The sequence below is a fragment of the Lutjanus erythropterus genome, chromosome 11, assembly GCF_056507025.1.
Source record: "Lutjanus erythropterus isolate fLutEry1 chromosome 11, fLutEry1.hap2, whole genome shotgun sequence".
Taxonomy (NCBI): domain Eukaryota; kingdom Metazoa; phylum Chordata; class Actinopteri; order Lutjaniformes; family Lutjanidae; genus Lutjanus; species Lutjanus erythropterus.
The window spans coordinates 19,890,113-19,911,457 of NC_139327.1; the positions used below are offsets into that span (position 1 = coordinate 19,890,113).

Sequence of the window (21,345 nt, forward strand, 5' to 3'; positions counted from 1 at the left end):
TCACTGTACTTTGTCGGCAGTAGGTCACAATGTAGACAATCATTGTTCAGCACTAAACCACAATGAAGCTTGTACAAAGTTTGTCTGTTGTAACATTTATATTATAAAAGTGGTGTTTTTTTCTTTCTTGCTATGGCAGATAATACTGTATTGTTACCTCACATTGACAATTGAGACTGAAATGTACCTGGGCTAAAGAACAAGTGGACAACACACATTTCTAACATGTAACCTGGTAATATTTGCTTTAAATACTCCATTGCTGCTCAAGAGAGGAAAGAACATGTTTTTTTTTTCCAATACCTCAATACAAACGGGAAGTAAACTACATATGAAGCAACTACACTGCTGTGGTTTTAGAAACAGCTGTTTAAAAACAATGTTTCTGTCTACTTTTGAACCCAGTTTTGATACTACAGTCACAGCCTGGCAATAATAAGCACATGATGGAAATAGCTCTCCTTTGTAAGGCACTGAGCTTTACAATATCCTAGACAGCAGTTACAGACTTACACCATCGGTGTGATTTAATACCAGCTGACCAACCCAAATCTCTTGTTGACAAGTTTTACAGTATTTTGCTAATATTTCAAATCTCAAAAAGTGTCCACTTGTGCCTCTGTTGTGAACAGTTGTCTCGATGAGTCTCTGGAGCAAAAAGAAGAAGTGTCATGGCTCCTCAGCTGGAGCCTACAATGGCCTAAGACAGAAAAGATCATGTGTTTCTTACCACTGAGAGTAAGGAAAATAGAGAGAGACACAGAATTAACATGTTGTTACCTTTCCTCACCACGGTCCTCTTCTACCCAGGCCACTATTTTTCCTTCCCAGCCTGGAATGATTGCTCCATCCAGGAAAACCTGCACACAAACATAAGAACACATTGGGCCTCATTCACAAATGTAAAAAAATACAGATTTGTTCTTATCTCCGTGCGCATGTTAATCAGTCAGAATCAATCTAAACTGACAGGTGTGTGCCTGCTATTTGTCTGCAGCTGGCCTCATCAATAAGGTCCGTGACACTAACCTTTCTCTGACCCTCAACACATTACTTACCAAGAAATGAGGGTACAAGTGATGACATCCAGTAAGGACTTTCACCAAGAAGTAATTTATTTCATAACGGCAAGATGATATTGATAAGATATTAACCTTGTTAATGTTTCAGAGTGACGCGCACATTGTCTGCCTAGGATTTAGTGTATAAAGTTGAGTGACGTGCGCAATGTTTTGTGAAGATCAACCAGAAGTATGGATTTTCCACATCATTTTGGAGTTGTTGGTGAAATTCAAACAGAGATGGATACTGAGTAAGTGAAGAGAGAATTATTTTCTTTTCATTCATCTTACCCTGTGTGCCTCTTAAGGGAATCAGAGAAAAAGTAAAAAAGTACTAAAATGAGCAAGTGAAAAGTAAATGTGAATCAACAAAGGACATTGTTTAAGTCACTGAATTACTGTGCAGCTCACGAAAGAATTTCACCCTGTTCTGGAACGTTGCTGGCAGAGTAACACAAAGCACAGTCTGACACAGGGACTGGAGAAGGGAAGTTTTAACATATGTGTGTGCAGTGACAAATCCAGTTTGCCACAGTCACTGGATTCACAACTCAAATTTTAGAAAACTTAAAATGCCTCAAGTTGTACTGAATATATGGTTAGCATTAGTTGTCCTTTATCATTGATGCTGCTTTTATTTGAACCATTTTCAGGAACATGGGAGGCCCCAATTTCTGATCATAAAGGAAGATTAGATTTTGTGTTCTAAAATTTTGTTTGAACTTGTGCATTGACACGCTGGTGTCTCCCACATTGTCCTATTATCTATTTATTGCTTTTTCCCAGCCTTGTCTTACCTCTTCTTTCACAGTGCCAAACTCAGGGTCCAGGGCCTTGAAATGGTACCTGTAGTTTCCCTCCCGATCCACAGCTGCCTTAACATCCTTGAGAGTCACCTCACCAAGCCTGTACAATGTGTTCAAAGAGACCCACTTATATTTATGTGTTGTGGCATTTTATGTTTTTTGTTCATTTTACTTTCTAGCTATGGCCTACCAGCCTAAATGTAAGTGTTAGCAGCATCACTGCTGGCTGACAACCAATGGAGTCTGTGTGCAAATGTATTTTTTCAGGCAAAGTAAGCAAGAAATGTGCAACATATTTAAATGTTTCAGACAGAAAACACCTAAACATACACATACTAACCTCTTCGGTATATTGATCATGGAAGGTGTTGGAGATTTTCCAGTGAAATAAAGGATTTTAGTGGAGGCAGAAGAATCACTGTGGGACTGACAAACCTCTGCAATGATAGTAGAAACATAGTTAATGAAAGCATGTGTATTCACTGTGTGTGTGTGTGTTGGGGGGGATCAACTTACTTGTGCAAGGCCAGGTATCAGAGTCTGTGTGTTGACCTTTGCGTCTTGGAGATTTCCCCCTTCCCTGCAGCATTTGGATAAATGGTGACAGCACCTCATGATTTAAAATCTCTCATTTTGCCAAAAGTAATAATATCTAAGATGATTTTATGGTATAAATAAGTTTTATGGCATACGCTTTCATTGGTGATAACCTATCAACCAATTACATGGTCAAATATGATTTCAAAGTGACCATCAGCTGATTATTTTAAGTTTACAATTCAATCTCTGTCACAGCCCTTAAACTGACTTCAATTGCATACTAGCCTTAACAATCAGATTATAAAATAGCTTTGGCAGCTAACCCACAAAAGGGCCCAAACATCGGCCTCCTTTATGTTCAGTTTGAATTTTTTTTTTTTAAAAAAAGGCTTTTGTCTGCATTTGTACCCTGTGTGTGTGCAGAACATGCAGTCTATCAATGAGTGATACGATGCCCTGCTCCAGGGTGTCCAGTGTATGGTGCTGTGGGTCGTGGTCTCTGAAGTTGTTCCTCAAACTCCTAAGTGCATCTCTGAGCAGCTGAACCTCCTCTGCCTGCTAACAGAGCACAAACACAAAAACATGTCAAACACAAGAAGCTTTATGCTTTTTTTTTTTAAGTTGTACAGTTTTATTTCTTGTGTGTGTTCAGTATGTTCGATCTCATGTTGTTTAGTTGCATGTACTAGTCCTAAAGGTTATAATAAGGGTTCTATTGTTAAACATGGTCAAATTACAGTATGTATCCTAAATACTACCAGAGATAATACAAGAGAACATAACAGAAGAACATGTAAGTCTATAGCTATGTGATGCTTTGTTAGCACCTTGACACTGACTGAACAGCCTTATCAATAGAAACATTACTTACGCCCGACATAGAGGGAGCTGGGTTTCCAGAATAAGAATATCCATTGTTTTCTGTGCTGGTGGGAATCTGGAAAAAGCATCAAGAAAGTGTCAGCTGTGTAATGTATATGTGAATTCATGACTGTCAGGTGCAGACTGAATATGAAACCTCAACTGTTTTTAGTGCAGAAAGAGTCAATGAAGAAACCGTTCTACCTGCATACTGTTTTTATATTCCAGTTGTCTTTGCAATTCACTCTGCCAAAGGGAAACAGAGACATCAAAATACACATGAGTATAAACTTGCTACATCTATAAAATTAAAAATATTTAGTAGGGATGTTACAATACCAAAAACTTACATTACGATAAAACTGCAATAAATAGTCCACAATGCAATATTTATCATGATATTTAAAAAACAAATGATGATCTGTAAAAAGTCCTTGATAAAAAATAAATCTGATGTGAACAGCAATTTCTGTTTGTGAAAAATTTAATTATGTACCTACAATTCTACAACAAAACAATGCAGCAGTCAGATGTAATCCTTTTAACACGGTTTCTGCAGGTTTCAACAAGTTTAATTTAAGACTTTTAAGGACCTGCAGAACCCTTGTATTGTAAAATAAAATAATTAACCTTGTGATATAACAGTCAATACCACAATATTCAACATATTGTTACATCTCTAACATCTAGTCCATACCTCAAATAATGAATGTGACTATGTATTTTTTGAATAACTGAAGGAGGAACTAACTAACTAAGCTGTGTTTTAAGCATTTTCTATTGCATTAAAGTAAGTTTTAGATTTAATTTGATGATAAAAATCTCGAGCAAAAAGAACTGTGTAACAAGAATGTGAAAGGCATTTTAAAAAGTGAGTTAAAGATTAACTTTTGGTCTGAGATGTATACCACACATAGCACTGAGATGGACAGAATACTTTGAGCCCACTGAGCTTCTTAAACCTCATTTGAAAGCTGGCTACCACACCTGCTTTTTTTGGCTTTCTTCAAGCTTGTGTTTGAGTTGCTGCAGCAGTCGGTCCTTCTGTCCAATCTCCTTCTGCACCCATCCACAGGGAAAAGACAGGACGCATTATTTAGATTGAACAGATAATGTGTCACAGAAAGTTAGGACAATTTAACTGCAGCAGACCATTAAAAGAGAGGAACCGGAGTGCCTCACCTTGCATTCACCCCACAGCCTGTTACATTCCTCCAGCTTCCACTGCAGCTCTGCCTGTAACACATTGTCATAGAGTAATGCAGTGTTTTCAAGATTTTACATTCATTTTAATAAAAAAAAAAAAAAAAAAAAAAAAATGGACTTGCACATGAGACTGTTTCATACGTTCTGATTGTTGAGTTCATCCTTTGTCATGCTGGCTCTGAGAAGTTCTTGCTTCATCTGCAGAATTGACGCCTCCTGAGTGCACAGCCTTTGCTGCTGTGCGTCCTGCACATTTACAGAACAACAACAGAATGCCAATACTATATCCAGCCACTTTTCTACAACACAACTAGATTTATATTCAGCTGAGTAATAGGATAACTAGCAGATCTGTCTTTGTTTTACCTTGACTCCCTGCAGGTTTCTCATCTCCTGCTTACAGCGCAACAATTCCCTCTAAAGCAAAAAGCACACTCTGAATTAAATATTAATCACAATGTGCATTCCACAATCCAGTTTATTCTCTCCAGAATATAATAAGCATGTCATTTCTCCTGCCAAAACAACATGTTGGCAGTTGAAAAAGAAAAGAAATTATATACCTTCAGCTCCTGAGCCTCCTCCATACTCTGATCCAAACGACTGCGAATGACTACCTGGAAAGAGAAAGGAAAAAAAGGGCTGTGTGCGAGAAACACAATGGACTGAGTAAGAAGGGAAACTGATACCCGTGTCACCCTCTGACACACACATAAGCATGCACACACAGACACACACAACCCCAGAGTCAAGAAAAAGAAATGTGATCTGCGCTGAATACAAGGAGCTTGAGAAACACATTGAAGAAGAGTGTGACAAAGGGATGAAGAGCTAAAAATAAAAAGGAGAGACTATCGCTACCAGTTGCTGTTCAGCGTTGCCTTGGTCCAAACTCAAAGACACATCCTGCTCATCCTCAGGTAGCGAACCGTGCAGCAGCAGGGCCTTAGAAACACAAGGGGTATAACATGTGACACCAGATTGTACTTCGGACCAGTTAAAGTTAGCAGGTTGCCTGATGCATGTAGTGTGGGTTGTGTTGTGTGTGCCATTTAGTCCCATTATACTGAAGAGAAAGCAGACATCTCTACGGCCAATATCTGTAAAACTCTGCAACTCTCAATCAAAAAACTCTACATGGATAATTAGCACAAAAGGTTGAGGGGAAAATTTTGTATTTTTGATTCTGGGGTGAACTGTGCCTTTAAAGAAAGATCTCAAATGATGACATGAGCAAAATAAGGCCTCCTAATGTCAGTATTGTTATAGTTCTACTTATTTACCAGCTCTACATCAGGTATCTTTCAAAAAACAAACCGTGACTATGTCATGATATGATAAAATAGAGGTTCTTAGTTTTTTCTCAGCCAAGGACCCCCACCTCCATCTACGTCCCCTGAGATCATTTGACATAGCCTTCTTTTTACACTTCTTAAATATGTTAAGATATTTTAGACATGTATTAAAAATATGTGCACATCAACACAATTTTAAACAATATACAATACAAATATAGAATATATATAATATAAAATTACCCTAGTAAAAACAGAACAATAGATAGTTAGATTAGAACAGCATTTTAAATGAAATTAAAACATATTAGTTTAACTATAAAACCTTTTGAGACAAAAAATTTATATCATGATTATTTAAATGAATGAATCAGAAAACTTTTCATGGACCCTATTGCAGAGCGCCACAGGCCCCTACTTGAGGACCACTGTGACAGAATATAAAATACACACTCAGCAGTCAAACTTCAATATGGAAGTCAACAAAAAAAGCACATCACTCTTCAATACTATTACTATTTGGTGAGTGTTACCAGAATCAAACTCAAACCTCAAAATGCATATACCTGTAAAGCGGACACCATTTTTCGTGTGTCCTGCACATCCTTTTCCAAAGTCTCACTGACAGAATCCTCCCATGCTGTCTCCACTGCGACATGAGATGACTCAGCTACATGCACACAAAAAATATACAAAAAAAATACAAGCATGTTACACAAATAAATCCTGAGGTTTACCAATTATATGACATGATGCAGGTTTGTTGGTGTTATAGAACTCACCACTGAGCTCCTGGTGTTGGTGGTCCTCCTGCTGTCTGTCTGAGTGGCTGCTGGGTGGAGCTCTCGGAGATGACAGTGGACTGACGGAGCTAAGGCTCAAGGAGGACAAACACTGATTAATCAATTTATTCCAGAGACGCATGGGTGTCTCTGTGTGTGTGCGTGCAACTTCATATTTATTCGGGCTCTAAATCACAAGTTTCATCATGATATGATATTATATTGATTGTTTGGACAATGATACAATATTTGCTGTGTCTGCCATGATACGATTTTGATTTGATTCAACTCTGCAATTGATATCAGATGTCATCATATGACCATTTAACACAATTAGTTACATTTATGACAGCTCACAAAAAGCAACTAAACTATAATTCGACAATTTAATGACCAAACTCTTTCGTAAATTAGTGACACAGACATGCCATGGGTATTTCAAAATAAAGCTGTATCTTAAAGGCAATATTTAAATAGAATTGAAGGGGATAGAGACTGATGTTTTCAATTTGCATCAGTCACATTGGATTGTTAACCACTGAATCGATATATCAATCCAGATCAATTTATCGATACACCCCTATTTTTGTAAATATAGTACTACTACAGTAGTAGTAGGATAAATATAGTAATGTAGTATAAATATGTGCTATTGCATACTACTCTGACCTGCCTGGGTGACCTTTTAATTTGTTGTAATAATAATAATCGTAATAATGATAATAATAACAACAACAACAACAACAACAACAACAACAATAATGCATATAGCACCCTTCAAAACATGGTTACAAGTGCTTTACAACAGCAGAATAAAAACAGAATACAACAAAACAGCATATGATTAAAGAATTATATAAGAACACGGAAGCAGAGATAAAGTACAGGATGAGATATAAAATAAAACAAAATAGATAAAGACATATAGAGCAAGAAATTAAATAAAAGGTTTTTAATCTGGATCTTGGAATCTCTAAAGGGGACCCATCGGAGGGCCTCAGGCTACTCTAAGTGGGATATGATGAGAGCATAAATGACAATTTCCAGGTTTTTGGTAGACAGAAAGGGTCGCGTCTTAGAGATTCTGTGTAACTCTACGAAACAAGACTAGACAACTGTTTTGACATGCTGAAAGAAATTTAAATTGCTATCAAAATAATGTTGAGACATCTGCAGCTTGAGGCGACACTAGTGGACAATGAATCAAGTTGTGATGCGATGTAATTAGGTTACTGCTGGGGTTTAAAGAGAACTAAAGCTGTGTATCATCTGAATGAAAACAACACAAAGCCCTATTTTGTAGATATGAATAAAACCAGTTTAACATAGTGCCAGAGATACCAATCCATTTTTAGTATATAGTATTATAGTAGTTTAATAATACAGTAGTTTATATGAATTTGCTCTGAAGACATGTCTGCTTATTAGTGATAGCAAACAAAGAAATTCAACAAATTCTGAGACACAACTTAAACCTGGTCTGAAAATACAATCTGTATCCAGACACATTATCCAGATAAGGAAAAACACATGATAATGCCAGGTGGAAACCAGAACGTGATCAGATCTGACCGACCACTCATGGAGATAGCTTGGCTTGTATTGTGGAAGTGTAAACGCAATCCAAAAAACATGCTGTCATCTGTACACAACATAACATTGATACATATAGTTTTCAGCTAATGTAAAATAGGTTGTTGTTCAAATTTAGAGAGTGAGCAAGTGAGAAGGCTGACAGAGACATGCCTCAAATTAGTTACTGTGTGGAAGGGCAGCATTATTTACCTGTACACAGAAATTTATTATCTCACCTTGTGATGTATCATCCTGTTTTCAGGGGGGTGTCTAGTCACAGAGTAGCCTATACTGAAACAGCTGAGCTTACTTGACACAATATTTTTTATCCATTTTTTAAATGCATTACATTTGCCAAATTTAGTAGAGGAGACAAATAAATAAGAATATGTCATGGGCAATGTTTCACAAAGCCTTTCCCCTAACTCAACAACTCACAGAACTCTGATTTTAAGGGGGTCTGGAAATGACTTGCTTGCACCTCATATTACCAACACACAGTATTTGTTTTGAAGGACAGAGATCCAGTTTCAATGAGGATAACAAGAATGCACTAAAAATACCAGATGTAAATGCAAAGGCTTTAGATTAGATAAGTATAAATGGGGTGAAAGTGACTGACTGTTTTCATAAATAACATCAAGGGAAGCTGTTCAACATCTCTGTAACAACTACTTGCAGCTAAAACTCTTTTTGATGAATATTTGGACAGAGAATTTGTATGTAAAAGAGGATAGGAAAGTGGAAAGACAAAAAATGCAATACATGAGAATGATAAATATTTTCTCAAATCCAAATCCTAACTTAAATGACTAATATTTTCTCAAATCCTAACAACAGACAGACTCCTAACTAGAGTCTGTCTATTGTCCCCTACGTTAAATAACTAAAAACTCCTAACAAGAGAAGCCCTTAGTCCTTGCATGCCTTTGCAAACCAAAGCAGGGTGTATACAAATGCTACACTTAATTTTCTCTCTTTTCATATTGCATTGTAGCACTGTATGGCATGGTTATGTTATGGAAAAAGACGCGTAAACTCATGCACACTTGCACAGTAATCCACACACACACACACACACACACGCGCTGCCTCAGATCGTCTGGTCTTACCATTTAATCTGCGTCCCCCCCATAGTGGGCTACAGGTGGTTTCAACTGTGCATAATATTTCCAAGGAACTTAAGTTTCACCCTGCATGTGGATCTCTGGCGTCAGCATCTCGACAAACTCATGACAGTGTGTGATTCTCCTCATTCTGACACATCCCGCCCCTCACCCTCCAGCTAGCTAACATGGCAGCCAACGCAGCAGACAATTAAGCTACATACTGTATGCGATAGTAGAATATGGGCTGTTGAATCTCTCCAAACACTCATTGTACAAATAATCCATCCATGCACCTCTCTATCTGTCCTTAAAAAAACACATAGCGCACACATCTGTGTTCACATTAAAACACACATAAATCAGGACAGGGAAAAAGAACACCGCAGAGCATAACTTCAAACCGGGCATGTGATATGTGAGGATAAAGGCCGATTATTTCTTTTTCTTTTTTTTTATCATCTGCCTGTGTTTTGCTCACATGTCTATGAACTACCACCCACACACACACACACTGCAGGGAGAAGTTCTGAGTACTAACAGGAAAGTCATATGCTCTGTCAGGCAGTAAGACACACACGCAGAACACTACAGAATGCACTCTACTGTTTGACATGGTGGCAGTAAAGATAGTAGATAACAGAGAATTTGCACAACATGAACTTCTAGCAAAAGTGTACAGTATAAATAGCAACAAAGGGGAGTTTGTTGTCTCCCAAACTCTGAGTTGCACAATCATGCAAAAAATACATTTTTTGTAACAAAATGTAGAAATGGAAAGTTTAATTACAAAATTGTACTACTTGTCATTAGGCAACAAAATTGCAACAACTTCCCTCATGTACTCAGCAAAGCCAACATGTGTAACTGCACCCCCAGATCTGAGCCTAATTCCACCCACACTGCATAATTTTGAAAAATGCTTACAAAGAAAGAAGGCAAGAGGTTGAGGAGGGGGAAAAGGAGACACACAGGACAACTATTATAGGGGACTTGGCTGTGACAATGACCAGAAAGACTGATTATTGTAGCAGTAACAGCTAGCAGTCAGAGCTAACGGATCATAGTTGCTGGCAGACTCATTGGAAAGAGAAGAACATCCCCAGGAGCTTTGATAGTCAATAGAAGCACATTTGTGGCCTTTTTTGGAAAAGTTGCTGTGTTCTACCTGTGTTGTGGCTAGCTGAGCTAATGTGGCTCAGAGAGGCTAAGAGGTTCCCCTGTGTGTGTGCCTGCGGGGGAGTGTCAATACACCATGGCTCGAGTTTGTCACTGGATCATCATCAATGGAAAGAATGCAGAACAGTGGTGCTTCCACTGCCACCAAACGTGTCAAAACATACTAAGCAGAGGATTAGCAAAAACTAGCATAAACTCCTGTGAATAACGAAGCTCAATCAGCATATGTATTTTGAGAAAGAGAGCTGTTCTGCAGCCTCCCACTCAGGAGCGTGAGCTGGCAAGGCTGGGGGAGGTGGGCCACCCAACTGTTTTTCCAGGGCATTAATATTCTAGTTTTTTTTGTTTGTTTTGTTTTTTATTACGTAATTTTATTACCTAGAGCAGTCCCAAACAGCCTACTCTCTGTCAGCACTGACCTAGCAAGGTTCAGGCTGATTTAAAACAGTCAGTGGCATTTTGAGCCATTATGAGGTGAACTGTCCCTTTAAGTAGGTCTTAGTTTTATCATTTCTTCAGCATGGTATCACAAACCTGCATTATTTAAAAAGATACTACTTCACAACATAATCTTGCCCATACTGAGTGTATGAAGCATGAACATTCTTCCAATCTGTGAGAGATTTAACAAAAACTTTTTTTTGACATTATACACATAAATCAGAAAATTAGCACTATCCTTTCTAAGGTTTTCTTATTTTATATGTTGCATTTGAGGGCCTTAAGAAGCTAGTCGTCTCCTTTCCTCTGCAGATATGATGTTCACTTGAATCAAATTTACTTATTAAATTTAGACTGCACAGAGAGGGACAGAGACAGACAGAAAAACAGGTGATGTATGTGTGGTATTTTATCTCACAGCAGAGGCAGTGTACTATAAGAGCTTTGCTCTACACCATTTTAAATTTCAAGGTCAATGTTTCACTGCATGAGTAATAATCATCATGAAAAACTTGATCATATTTACATGCAGATTACCTGCTAGACTGAGGATTGTCCTGCTCATCTGGGGACCCTCTTTCGTACTGTTCAACCAGTGCACGAACACACACACTATTTTCCACATCCAGCCCCCAGCCACTGAAAGATGACAGACAAAGCAGAGTTTCTTTATTCATAAATATGAACTGGCACACAGTTTTTGATAGATTTCAGCAACAATGGTAGCTTGGTGATCTGTGTCCACTAGAGGACAGCAAAGACTACAAATGTCTCTAACAAAAGACTGCTATGGCAGAGAATATTTGGATATTACAGAAAAGGTCATGCTCAAATTCAAATTCACTTTATTTTCAATTCTGCCATGTATTTCTGATATACATCTCAGAAACAAATACTGTTCTTGTCTCTCAACTATATTTGTCTGATATTTTTAATGACTTATAACATTTTAAATTATTTTTCATATATAATCATATATCAAATAGAATAGTACAAACTGTAAAATAATAGTAAACACTGACAGTGGCCATTTTCGTGCAGAGTGCAAATAAAGTTCACTAGAACTGAAAAAATTTGAGCTAAACTGTATGGACAAATATCATAGACATCAAATATCGCTACATGTTTTGACCAAATACCATGATAAAGATATTGCAGAAATATTGTAGGAATGACTATTGATGTTTTCAACAGTAGGAGATTTGTAATAGATAGTCATCACAAATGTCCACAAATGTGGATATAATGATTAAGTGGGTAAACGCAAATAATAAAAAAAATACTAGTTTAGAAACAAAATACTAAGAATTGAACTAAATTTAAATATTTAAGTATAGTATTTATTTATTAAAATTATAGTTATTATTCATTTAAGTTAAGCTAGGGGTTGGAGCAGGCCAATAACAAAGAACATATAAAGAAAAACAAAAACAACTGTAAAGATAGCATAGCAAGGATGAGAACAAAATTTGTAATGATACTATGGACAGTAATGAATAATTTTTGAGAAAATAGAACAAATAGAGATTAACAGATGTGCAAGATATTGACTTGGATTTCTGTATACGTTTATGATTACTGCAGCCAACATACCTGTGGATACGTGTGGCACGTGCTGGCTGTGAGGCATCAAGTCGTGCTGATACCAGGGCGGCAGCAGCACCTTGTGCTAGTGCGACAGTAGACAGAGGGTTGTGGCTTGCAGAGCCTCTTGTCAAACCCCTCCCATTTCCAGAGGCAGCTCTGTGATTGGCTGAGGGTTTGAAGTGAGCAGCCAGCGCCAGAATTATCCTCATTACAGATTTCAGATTACCATCAACAATGTCTGCAAACAGAAAGGGAACATATGTCCATCAATAGTGAACTATGTGTACAGTGTTTGCAACAGAAAACGTGAAACCACCACACACTGTCATTCATATTAACGCTGTTTCCTTGAGACAATGCACATGCAGATGGAGACAATGTGAACATGTAATTTTAATGTGCTTAATACTATGTGGTCAATTGAATAATTTAAATCAATTAAAGTCAATTAAATCATCTCACTACAATATGGGGTCAGCAACCAGAAATTGTTAGCAAAACAGAGAAAACACAATCCTGTGATTTACCTCTTGCGGATATGTGTGGCATGCGTATATGTCTGGAGGAAATGAACTGCAAGACTTGCTCCACATTCTTCCTGCTTTCCTCTTTGTTTTGTGGAGCAACATACACTCCCTCCAGCACTTCCCCTGCTGCCAATATGAATGAGATTTGAGACAGAAAAAAAGAAGCATTTAAAAAAACAGAAATGATGCAACTTCCGGTTAAGCATTTCCTTCAGTGCCATATGAGCAATACTTAAGTACAGGTAAAATACATTTTGACAGAAGTTTAACACTGACTGTTAACTTCAAAGAATCTAACATGCTGTCACCAATTAAGGCATCAGTTGTAGTATCTGCATCATTATTATATAATATCAAGCAAAATGAGCTTTTAGTTTCAATAATCAAAATCAAAGCCAGATCTGCAGTTCTTCCAGCACTATTTTTCTCTCTACCCATGCCTACTTGTGCTATCAGGGGGATGAAAAAAAGACAAGATAGTTGAGCTTACCGGCTGTTATATCACACTTTACACCATATAGAGTATCTTTTAAAATGAGAAATGAAAGTTTTTGGGGCGTAAAACCAATGATCTGTTGATCTTTACAAATTAAGACTTGATTGTCTAACAATGGTGTTGCCAAGAGTATTAAAAAATGTTTAAATAAAAAAATAAAAAAAATCAAAGTGTGACCTTAAAATCGAATGTCAAATAAAAAATCCTGATTTTGGGAAATAGCGACACCCCTCATAATGAAATTATTAAGACACAGAAAAAAAAGAAAAAGAAAGTCATAGTGACATTTTTTCTCAATAAAAACATAGTTGTGTCAAAGCCTATGACAACTAGCCAAAAACAAGTCATTGAGATGCAGCAGTGACACTACAGTAAACTATATTTTATCCAGTACTGGATTTACAATTTGGTTAAAAAAAAGTCTTATTGTGATTATTTCAACTGAAACTGCATTACAATTTCCAAACATGTTTCTCTCATCTGGGGCACAAGATTTTTAAACCAGGTCATCTATGCAGCACTACAGTACCAAATTATTATGCTGGTCTCTCATACATTTTTCCTTTCTCAAAAAATTGCGGTTTGGTTCTGCAATTTGGATATTGCACTTTGCCATATTACAATTTTATTGTAATAGTAATTAATTGTGCAGGCCTATTTATAATGCATTTGAACTGTAGATAGTGAAGTAATTCAATGTGTTCTGTAAGTTGCAAAGTGTTACAGCTGTACTGTATTTCAAAACAGTAAAATTCATTATACAGCAAAGTAGTCTGTTTAATTATTTTATATTCATGTAATAAATATACAAATATCAATTAGATGGCAATCAGCATTGGAAATACAGAAAAACACAAAAATTGGGTTATCTGACCCAGACAGATGTGATCACTATAAGAGGTTTCCACTGTACACCCTATGATCTATTTGTGTGTGTGCATGTGTGTTTTTACCAACTATCTCTATTAGTTGTGTGAGCACCACTCCATCTTGCAGGTCATGTCTGAGGTCTGTAATAGGCTTCAGGCCTGGTTTCCTCCTCAACTGAGAGTTCACCCAGGAAACATAGGCTGCCAACTGCTGCTGCAATTCACCAAGCAGATACACACAGATCCAATAAACCACAGACGAACACATGCACAAACAAACGGCTTAGATCGGGGGCCAAATAAGGCTGAGACCACGGCATAACAAATGAGTTCCTTTGTTTATTATGCTGGGACGGGAGAGAGGGGGGTAGAGTCTGTCTATTGTCCCCTACGTTAAATTTTACTTTTATTGTTCAGGCCATGGATGTTATTTCGTGTTCAGTACAGAGTTAAATGGTTCAGCACCCACCCTGCATTTCGCACGGTTAACTCAGTCCACCTTTACCGGTCCTGTTCAATCACGTGATAGCTCGTTGTCCGGGATACATTACAAAGAACGCGCCCCGTTTTGAGTACAACAGACATTTCACTTAATGCTAACCTAAGTCAAATGTTTGCTTTGTGTATGGCTTTTCAGAAGTCACACCAGTGCTACTTAGTAGTCATCATATATCCTGACACTACAAGCTAACATTAACACCAGCTATCTAATTAACCTTATGGGCAAAAATGCATGTTTTCTTGGTTCTAATTACACATTAACGTCAACATCAATTTGGTTGGACAAACTGCAGAAATTCATTATTTCTACTTAAGTTGTGGCATTTTATTGTTTGCTAATCTAACTGTTCGACGGTTAGCAATTTTTTAACAGGTGCTCGCTTGCTAAATTATGGCTAACCAAACTCAATAAACGTTAACATTAATAACGCTAGGTAGGTGACCGTTACCTCATTAAAGCCCCCATGAAGAACCTCATCCAGCAAACTTCCTCTAGAAAGTGAGGCGATCATCTTTTCACTCGATAACCCATTTAAGCTAACGAGCTAACTGGCTAAGTTAGCTTCACTGACTCACACACGACTCGCCCGAAACAACGGACAGACCCCCGTTACTAACTGCCGCTGTACTCCAGCAAATGTCAACAAACCGACACAATTGAGGGACAGGAGGAAACGGCTACCGTTACTCTGGCAAGGAGACCGACGTCAAGTCACCGAAACACACTGAGACACACGACTTCCGGTTTCTTGTTTCAAAATAAAACTGTATTTGACGAACATTTCCGGGATTCACATCGCAACTGGTTCTCAATGTGAAGGCATTGACCCCCACTAGGGGTCACGAGGCCTTCGTCTTCTGTTTTTGTCTTACAATTGAACTTAGATGCACAAAACTTGTACAAAATGAAGAATAAGAAAGAAAAAATAAATGTAAAAGAAAAAGTAAATTAAAAATATATTTTTATTGCTAGTGGGTATACATACATAAATATAAAAATCATTTTAAAATTATATAATTTTTAAAAACTTATTTAAAGCTGTTATAGTTTTAATAGCTTTTTGTTTCTGAGAGTGTTGAAATTAATTAATATATTGCTTGAATACCATAATAAATGCGACAAAACAGATTCCTACCTGTAAATTTACATGTTTGAATATGGAACGTTGTGCTTATATTAATAAAATTAACCATGTATACACTGTAAGTGTCTGTGAATGTAACAAATAATGCACTCTTCCAACCAAAACCTTGACTGCATGCTAAACTGCCACATTCTGCATTGGAAAAGTATGCAGCAAGAAATCTGATGCAATATTGACAGGAAAGAATCTGTTCAAAATTCATCCAAATGGTTCGTTTTACACCAACTTCATGCAGTCATTGTATTCACCATGTGAACCCCAAGTATATCATTTTTGAGGTTTTAGAAAGTTAGTTGGACAAAACAAGCATTTTCTCATAATTTCATAATTTTTACAAACCAAACAATCAGTTGCTTAATGGCAAAAATAATCAGCAAATTAATCTTCAGTTTTGGGCAGCTTTCTGTCCACGAAATTGGTTTCAATTTAGACTGACCTTTTGATCTTTAACATTAGCAACATTAATGCCTTGCTCTTGAGCATGCTGTTGCTCATTTACAGTAGCTACAAACGGAGCATCAGATCTGACCGCTGGGTCTGGACCTAATTTCAAAGCTTTCACTAGAATTCACTGTGTTAAGAACACCATAGATACTGTATTGCTGTAAGATTTTTTTTTAATTCCAAAATCTTACAGGTCTCTTTCTTTGTCTACATTTACTGCCAACTTAGAGGTAAACTTGTTGTGAGATTGAAGAGAGAAGTATATAAAGATTTAAAAAAAAAATCAATTCATAAATACAGAATTAATCATTTTCAATGCCAAACAATGACAACAGTAACTGAAAACCTCCACTACATAACATATGCATTCTTTACATTAACAATGTTCAACCTATCAAAATGGAACCAGTTCCCAAGTCCAGTTATTATTTGCATTTATTTTGCTCCCACACATTATAAATGGCCATTCTAATAGCCTATTAACAAATACAGCACACCCATTTTTAATTAGTAATTTTAATACATAAAGTGTCATTATGCAAGGTTTCCCACAACATACTAGCTCTGTTTAATGAGAAGCCCCCCAGGAACAGAAACACAAACCATGCATGTGGCCCTGTATTCACTTTCTCATCCAGCTACGTCTCTCAGTAGACACAGGACTGGGAGAGAACAGCAACAGGTGTCATTCTATTCTGGCTGCCTTGCTGAGGATGGGGGCTTTTAGGACTAGAGGTGTTTTAGTTGCTCAGAGATTGAACTGGTGCTTGAGACTCTGTCTCAATCTGGGTGGACAGGTGCGAATGCTGGCTGGAAGTGGATTGTGATGACTGTGCAGAGACTGGCTTTTCCATGGCGCCGAGATCCAAGATGTGACCTACAGAGACAGGAAAAAAGAGCAGAGAATGGTCGATTGACAGAAAATTAATCAATGGGTCATTTTCAAAGCAAAAAAATAAAAAATAAAAAATCACTAGATACAGCTTCTCAAATGTAAATATGTGCTGGTTCCCTGTCTTCTATGATACTTGAACATCTTTGGGTTTTGGAATTTTGTCAGACAAAAAGATAGGCCAAACAATTAATCACTGAATTGATAAAACAACTTAATTAACTGATAATGAAATGTCTTTGATGGTTTAGGTTTAGGTTTTGAAGCTGGAGTCCATGTTCCATGTTCCATGTTCCATATTTTCTGTAGTGGAAAAACTGTGAGTCAGACACTTCGGTCAAGACTGAAATATCTCAACAAATACTGGATGGATTGCCATGAAATTTTGTTACAGATATTTAAGAAACTCGGAGGGTTAATCCTAATGAGTTTGTTGGTGGCCCAATTTTCCTTGGAATGCCACTAACAGGTCAACATTTAACCTTGTCCTTTGGCTTAAGACCAAATACGTCTTTTGGTGAAAGGCCCAGTGTGTAAGATTTCGTGGGGATTTAGTGGCAGAATATGTCAGAAATGGAATATAATATTCATAAGTATGTTTTCATTACTGTATAATCAACTGAAAACAAGAATTGTTGTTTTCTTTATGTTAGAATGAGCCATATAATTTATATCTACAGAGGGCGCGGATCCTCTTCCATGGACACCAGCATGATGCACCATCATGTCTCTACGGTAGCGCAGAATGGAGTTTCGCAGCCAGTGCAGCGTCTCCTACAAGGTTCGAAGGGGACAAGGTGTTTGCAATCTGCAAGTTCACCACTAGATGCCACAAAATCCTACACAGTGGTCCTTAAAGTGCTAATTAGCACATGTTAGCATGCTAACATGCTAAACTCAGATGGTGAACATGGTAAACATTACCTTCTAAACATGTAAACATCTTAATACTGTTATTGTGGACACAAGTTAATTCTAATGTAATTACAGCCTCACACGGCTGCTACTGCAACTAGAGAGTTTTTGTCCTGTCCCCACTAAACTGGCAAAACGTAAAAAAAAAAAAAAAAAAGAAGAAGAAGAAGAAAGTGAAGTGTCAGGTTGTTTATTCACCAATTCGTAAAGTGGTCTGATCCAGTATGTTGATGTAAGGGAGGTAGATGTTGGTGGGTCCAGGAGGAGAGAAACATATTTTTCCATCATCCAACATCACACTCTGACCAAAAACACTCAGCTGAAAGAAATGGAGAAAGAGCACTAAATATAAATGTTTTAAGTTTTGTATTATTTTGATTTTGAATACTGACTTGTACCAGCATTTCAGCACATCAACCTGTATGTATAGATTGGTGTGATTGTGTACCTGCTTTTTCAGTAGTTTCTGTGTCAGTTTTAGAAGTGTGCTGCTCTGCATTCCTCTTAGGTCGCTGAGCAGCAAAGTGGCCCGAGCCAGGGTCAAACTGGAACCTGGTGTCATGCATGTTCTTCCTGACAGGAGGCTCACAGCTTCCTACTCACATGCATACAGAAAAAGTACACAGCAGCACTGTTATTACTTTAAGTTATTGCACATCAAACCACTGGATCATATCGCCAAAGCTGATGCTCATATAAGGGTTAAGATCACAATCATACTTCCTAGACTGAACAGCCAGGAATCTGGGGGAAAAGTAGGACAGGTAAAAGGGAAAACAAACACAAAAAAGATAAAAAATGAAAAGAAAAAAAATCCCTTTAATGAAATACAAATGACAGATGTAAAAAACAAAAGTGGAAAAAATAAAACGTTTTTGGTGCTGATTTCGGCTTAAAACATTTTAAGATGTACATCGCTGTCATATAGAATACTACTCAGGATTTTTGCTCTCGGTTAGAAATGGTAGCTAATTAGGTGTCTCAAAATAAATGCTACTGAGGAAATAATCAAAATTAGCACAGACACTGGATGACCCTCAGTAAATGAAGCCTTTAAAAAGAGTCATAAAATGCATTTGTAGCATTAAGTTGACTGTCCAACAAACCTACACAGCTGGCTACATGGGAAATCTGTGCGTCATTTGGTGGAGTGGATAGTGTATCTACCTGCAGGTCATATGATACCAGTGACGGTGTTGGCTTAGAGACAACCCCACAGTTTTTGTTCATTATATATCCCGAATTTCAATATGTTAGTTAAAACATCTGCATTGGACAGAATATTAATTACACATAATACACATTTTTCTATGAGAAGGACGGGCATACAGGTGGACTATTGACCCTCAGTACCATTTCTATCTCTGCGGCTGTGCACATTTACATGCACACACACACACAACCCCATACTAATCTGAGTACACACACAATGACAATGACAATGAAAACTAATAACAATAAAATAATGACAAAAATGCATCAAATTTCAGTGGTTTCCACTTGTGGTGTGTTTGTACTTCAGGGGAATCAGGATAAGAACAGCCTGTAGCCGTGATCGTATAGTGGTTAGTACTCTGCGTTGTGGCCGCAGCAACCCCGGTTCGAATCCGGGTCACGGCAGCATTGGTGAGATGTTCCTCTTTTATGTCGTTGCTTTAACGTACTCCAGCCTCTGCTTCATTTTATATAGATTGAAGCGGGACAGCTCAAGCTAATTTTCCTGTGCAAGGCCCCAAATGTTCCGACTGGACCAGTCATTGGACCGGCTTTCTCCGCACTCGTCTACGACGTACAAGTCCGTGGCTGTTTGCATGTCACGCCGGGAGAACCAAGCTGTTCCCACACAACCCTGTGTGGGGCTAGTGGCGCAATGGATAACGCGTCTGACTACGGATCAGAAGATTCTAGGTTCGACTCCTGGCTAGCTCGACGCAACCTTTAGCTTGTAAAACCCCTGTCTCTCATCTCCACTATTTCCCCTCCACATACTGAGTATCAAGTGCATTTGCAACTGCAATAACAGGTAAATGGCCTTTCAGCATGCGCTAAACAGCATCTGAACCCAGGGCCCAACAATAAGAACTGCCCTCTTCTCAGGCAAGTAAAATGCCTCGTTGGGCAACTAAGTCTAACAAATCGCCAACGATGAAAACAGGTCATTTCACACTTAGCCAGTCCATCTTTTGGGAGGGGTAGTTGTCATACCGTTTGCCACACGCAACAGTGTTTGTTGCCTTTCATCGATTACAAAGTGTGTCCTTGTTCTGATTCATTTGCTTAAAGATTAATCAAGTCAATTAACTTTGTTGTTATTTGAAACCACTAATAAAGGAAAATACGTTGTACATGGACAAGTAATTTGACTTCCAGGCATTCCGACCCGATGCCTGATTGGGAAAGTGAAAAAACAAAAAACAAAAAGAAAACAACTGACGTTGAACCCTGGAAGCTTTCAGCAGTCAGAGCCATCATGAAACTTCTCTGGTTTTTACTGTTATTTGCAACTCATCTTTCTTTGAAAAACAAAATTAGGCCCTGAACAACATACACAGCTGTGATAGGTAAGCCATCTGTGGAACTCCGCCGCCGTTTACAACACATGCAACGCTAGCACAACAAAGAGTCACTCAGTACAAGAAGGAGGCATTGAGGACAGCCTGTGGCCGTGATCGTATAGTGGTTAGTACTCTGCGTTGTGGCCGCAGCAACCCCGGTTCGAATCCGGGTCACGGCAGCATTGGTGAGATGTTCCTCTTTTATGTCGTTGCTTTAACGTACTCCAGCCTCTGCTTCATTTTATATAGATTGAAGCGGGACAGCTCAAGCTAATTTTCCTGTGCAAGGCCCCAAATGTTCCGACTGGACCAGTCATTGGACCGGCTTTCTCCGCACTCGTCTACGACGTACAAGTCCGTGGCTGTTTGCATGTCACGCCGGCAGAACCAAGCTGTTCCCACACACCCCTGTGTGGGGCTAGTGGCGCAATGGATAACGCGTCTGACTACGGATCAGAAGATTCTAGGTTCGACTCCTGGCTAGCTCGACGCAACCTTTAGCTTGTAAAACCCCTGTATCAAAGTGCATTTGCAACTGCAAAGAGCCCAATAACAGGTAAAT

At 38.1% G+C, this 21,345-nt stretch overlaps 2 protein-coding genes and 4 non-coding genes across 6 annotated transcripts in view; 4 read left to right on the forward strand and 2 right to left on the reverse strand.

Annotated features, from left to right (window-relative positions):
• Nucleotides 1-776: 776 nt before the first annotated feature.
• On the reverse strand, nt 777-15,549 carry LOC146318955 (dixin-like). The gene is made up of 20 exons (XM_084730627.1): nt 15,282-15,549; nt 14,416-14,545; nt 12,967-13,092; nt 12,446-12,677; nt 11,390-11,491; nt 6,552-6,646; nt 6,336-6,439; nt 5,336-5,419; nt 5,038-5,091; nt 4,841-4,891; nt 4,616-4,720; nt 4,451-4,504; nt 4,256-4,327; nt 3,455-3,514; nt 3,279-3,344; nt 2,816-2,965; nt 2,384-2,447; nt 2,208-2,304; nt 1,859-1,967; nt 777-860 (listed from the first exon to the last, which is right to left on the reverse strand). The coding sequence occupies exons 1-20, from the start codon at nt 15,342-15,344 to the stop codon at nt 777-779; spliced, it is 1,902 nt and encodes a 633-aa protein (XP_084586753.1). The 5' UTR covers nt 15,345-15,549.
• A 1,562-nt stretch (nt 15,550-17,111) lies between these two features.
• The window catches only part of cfap54 (cilia and flagella associated 54), a 45,239-nt gene continuing 41,005 nt past the window's right edge, over nt 17,112-21,345 (reverse strand). The window contains 4 exon segments of the mRNA XM_084731193.1: nt 17,112-17,140; nt 17,143-17,298; nt 18,427-18,547; nt 18,677-18,823. Coding sequence (XP_084587319.1) covers nt 17,112-17,140; nt 17,143-17,298; nt 18,427-18,547; nt 18,677-18,823 — 453 coding nt within the window.
• trnah-gug (transfer RNA histidin (anticodon GUG)) lies at nt 19,777-19,848 on the forward strand. The gene has a single exon. It is a non-coding gene; the product is annotated as a tRNA-His (tRNA).
• Nucleotides 20,085-20,157, forward strand: trnar-acg (transfer RNA arginine (anticodon ACG)). The gene has a single exon. It is a non-coding gene; the product is annotated as a tRNA-Arg (tRNA).
• trnah-gug (transfer RNA histidin (anticodon GUG)) lies at nt 20,891-20,962 on the forward strand. The gene has a single exon. It is a non-coding gene; the product is annotated as a tRNA-His (tRNA).
• trnar-acg (transfer RNA arginine (anticodon ACG)) lies at nt 21,199-21,271 on the forward strand. The gene has a single exon. It is a non-coding gene; the product is annotated as a tRNA-Arg (tRNA).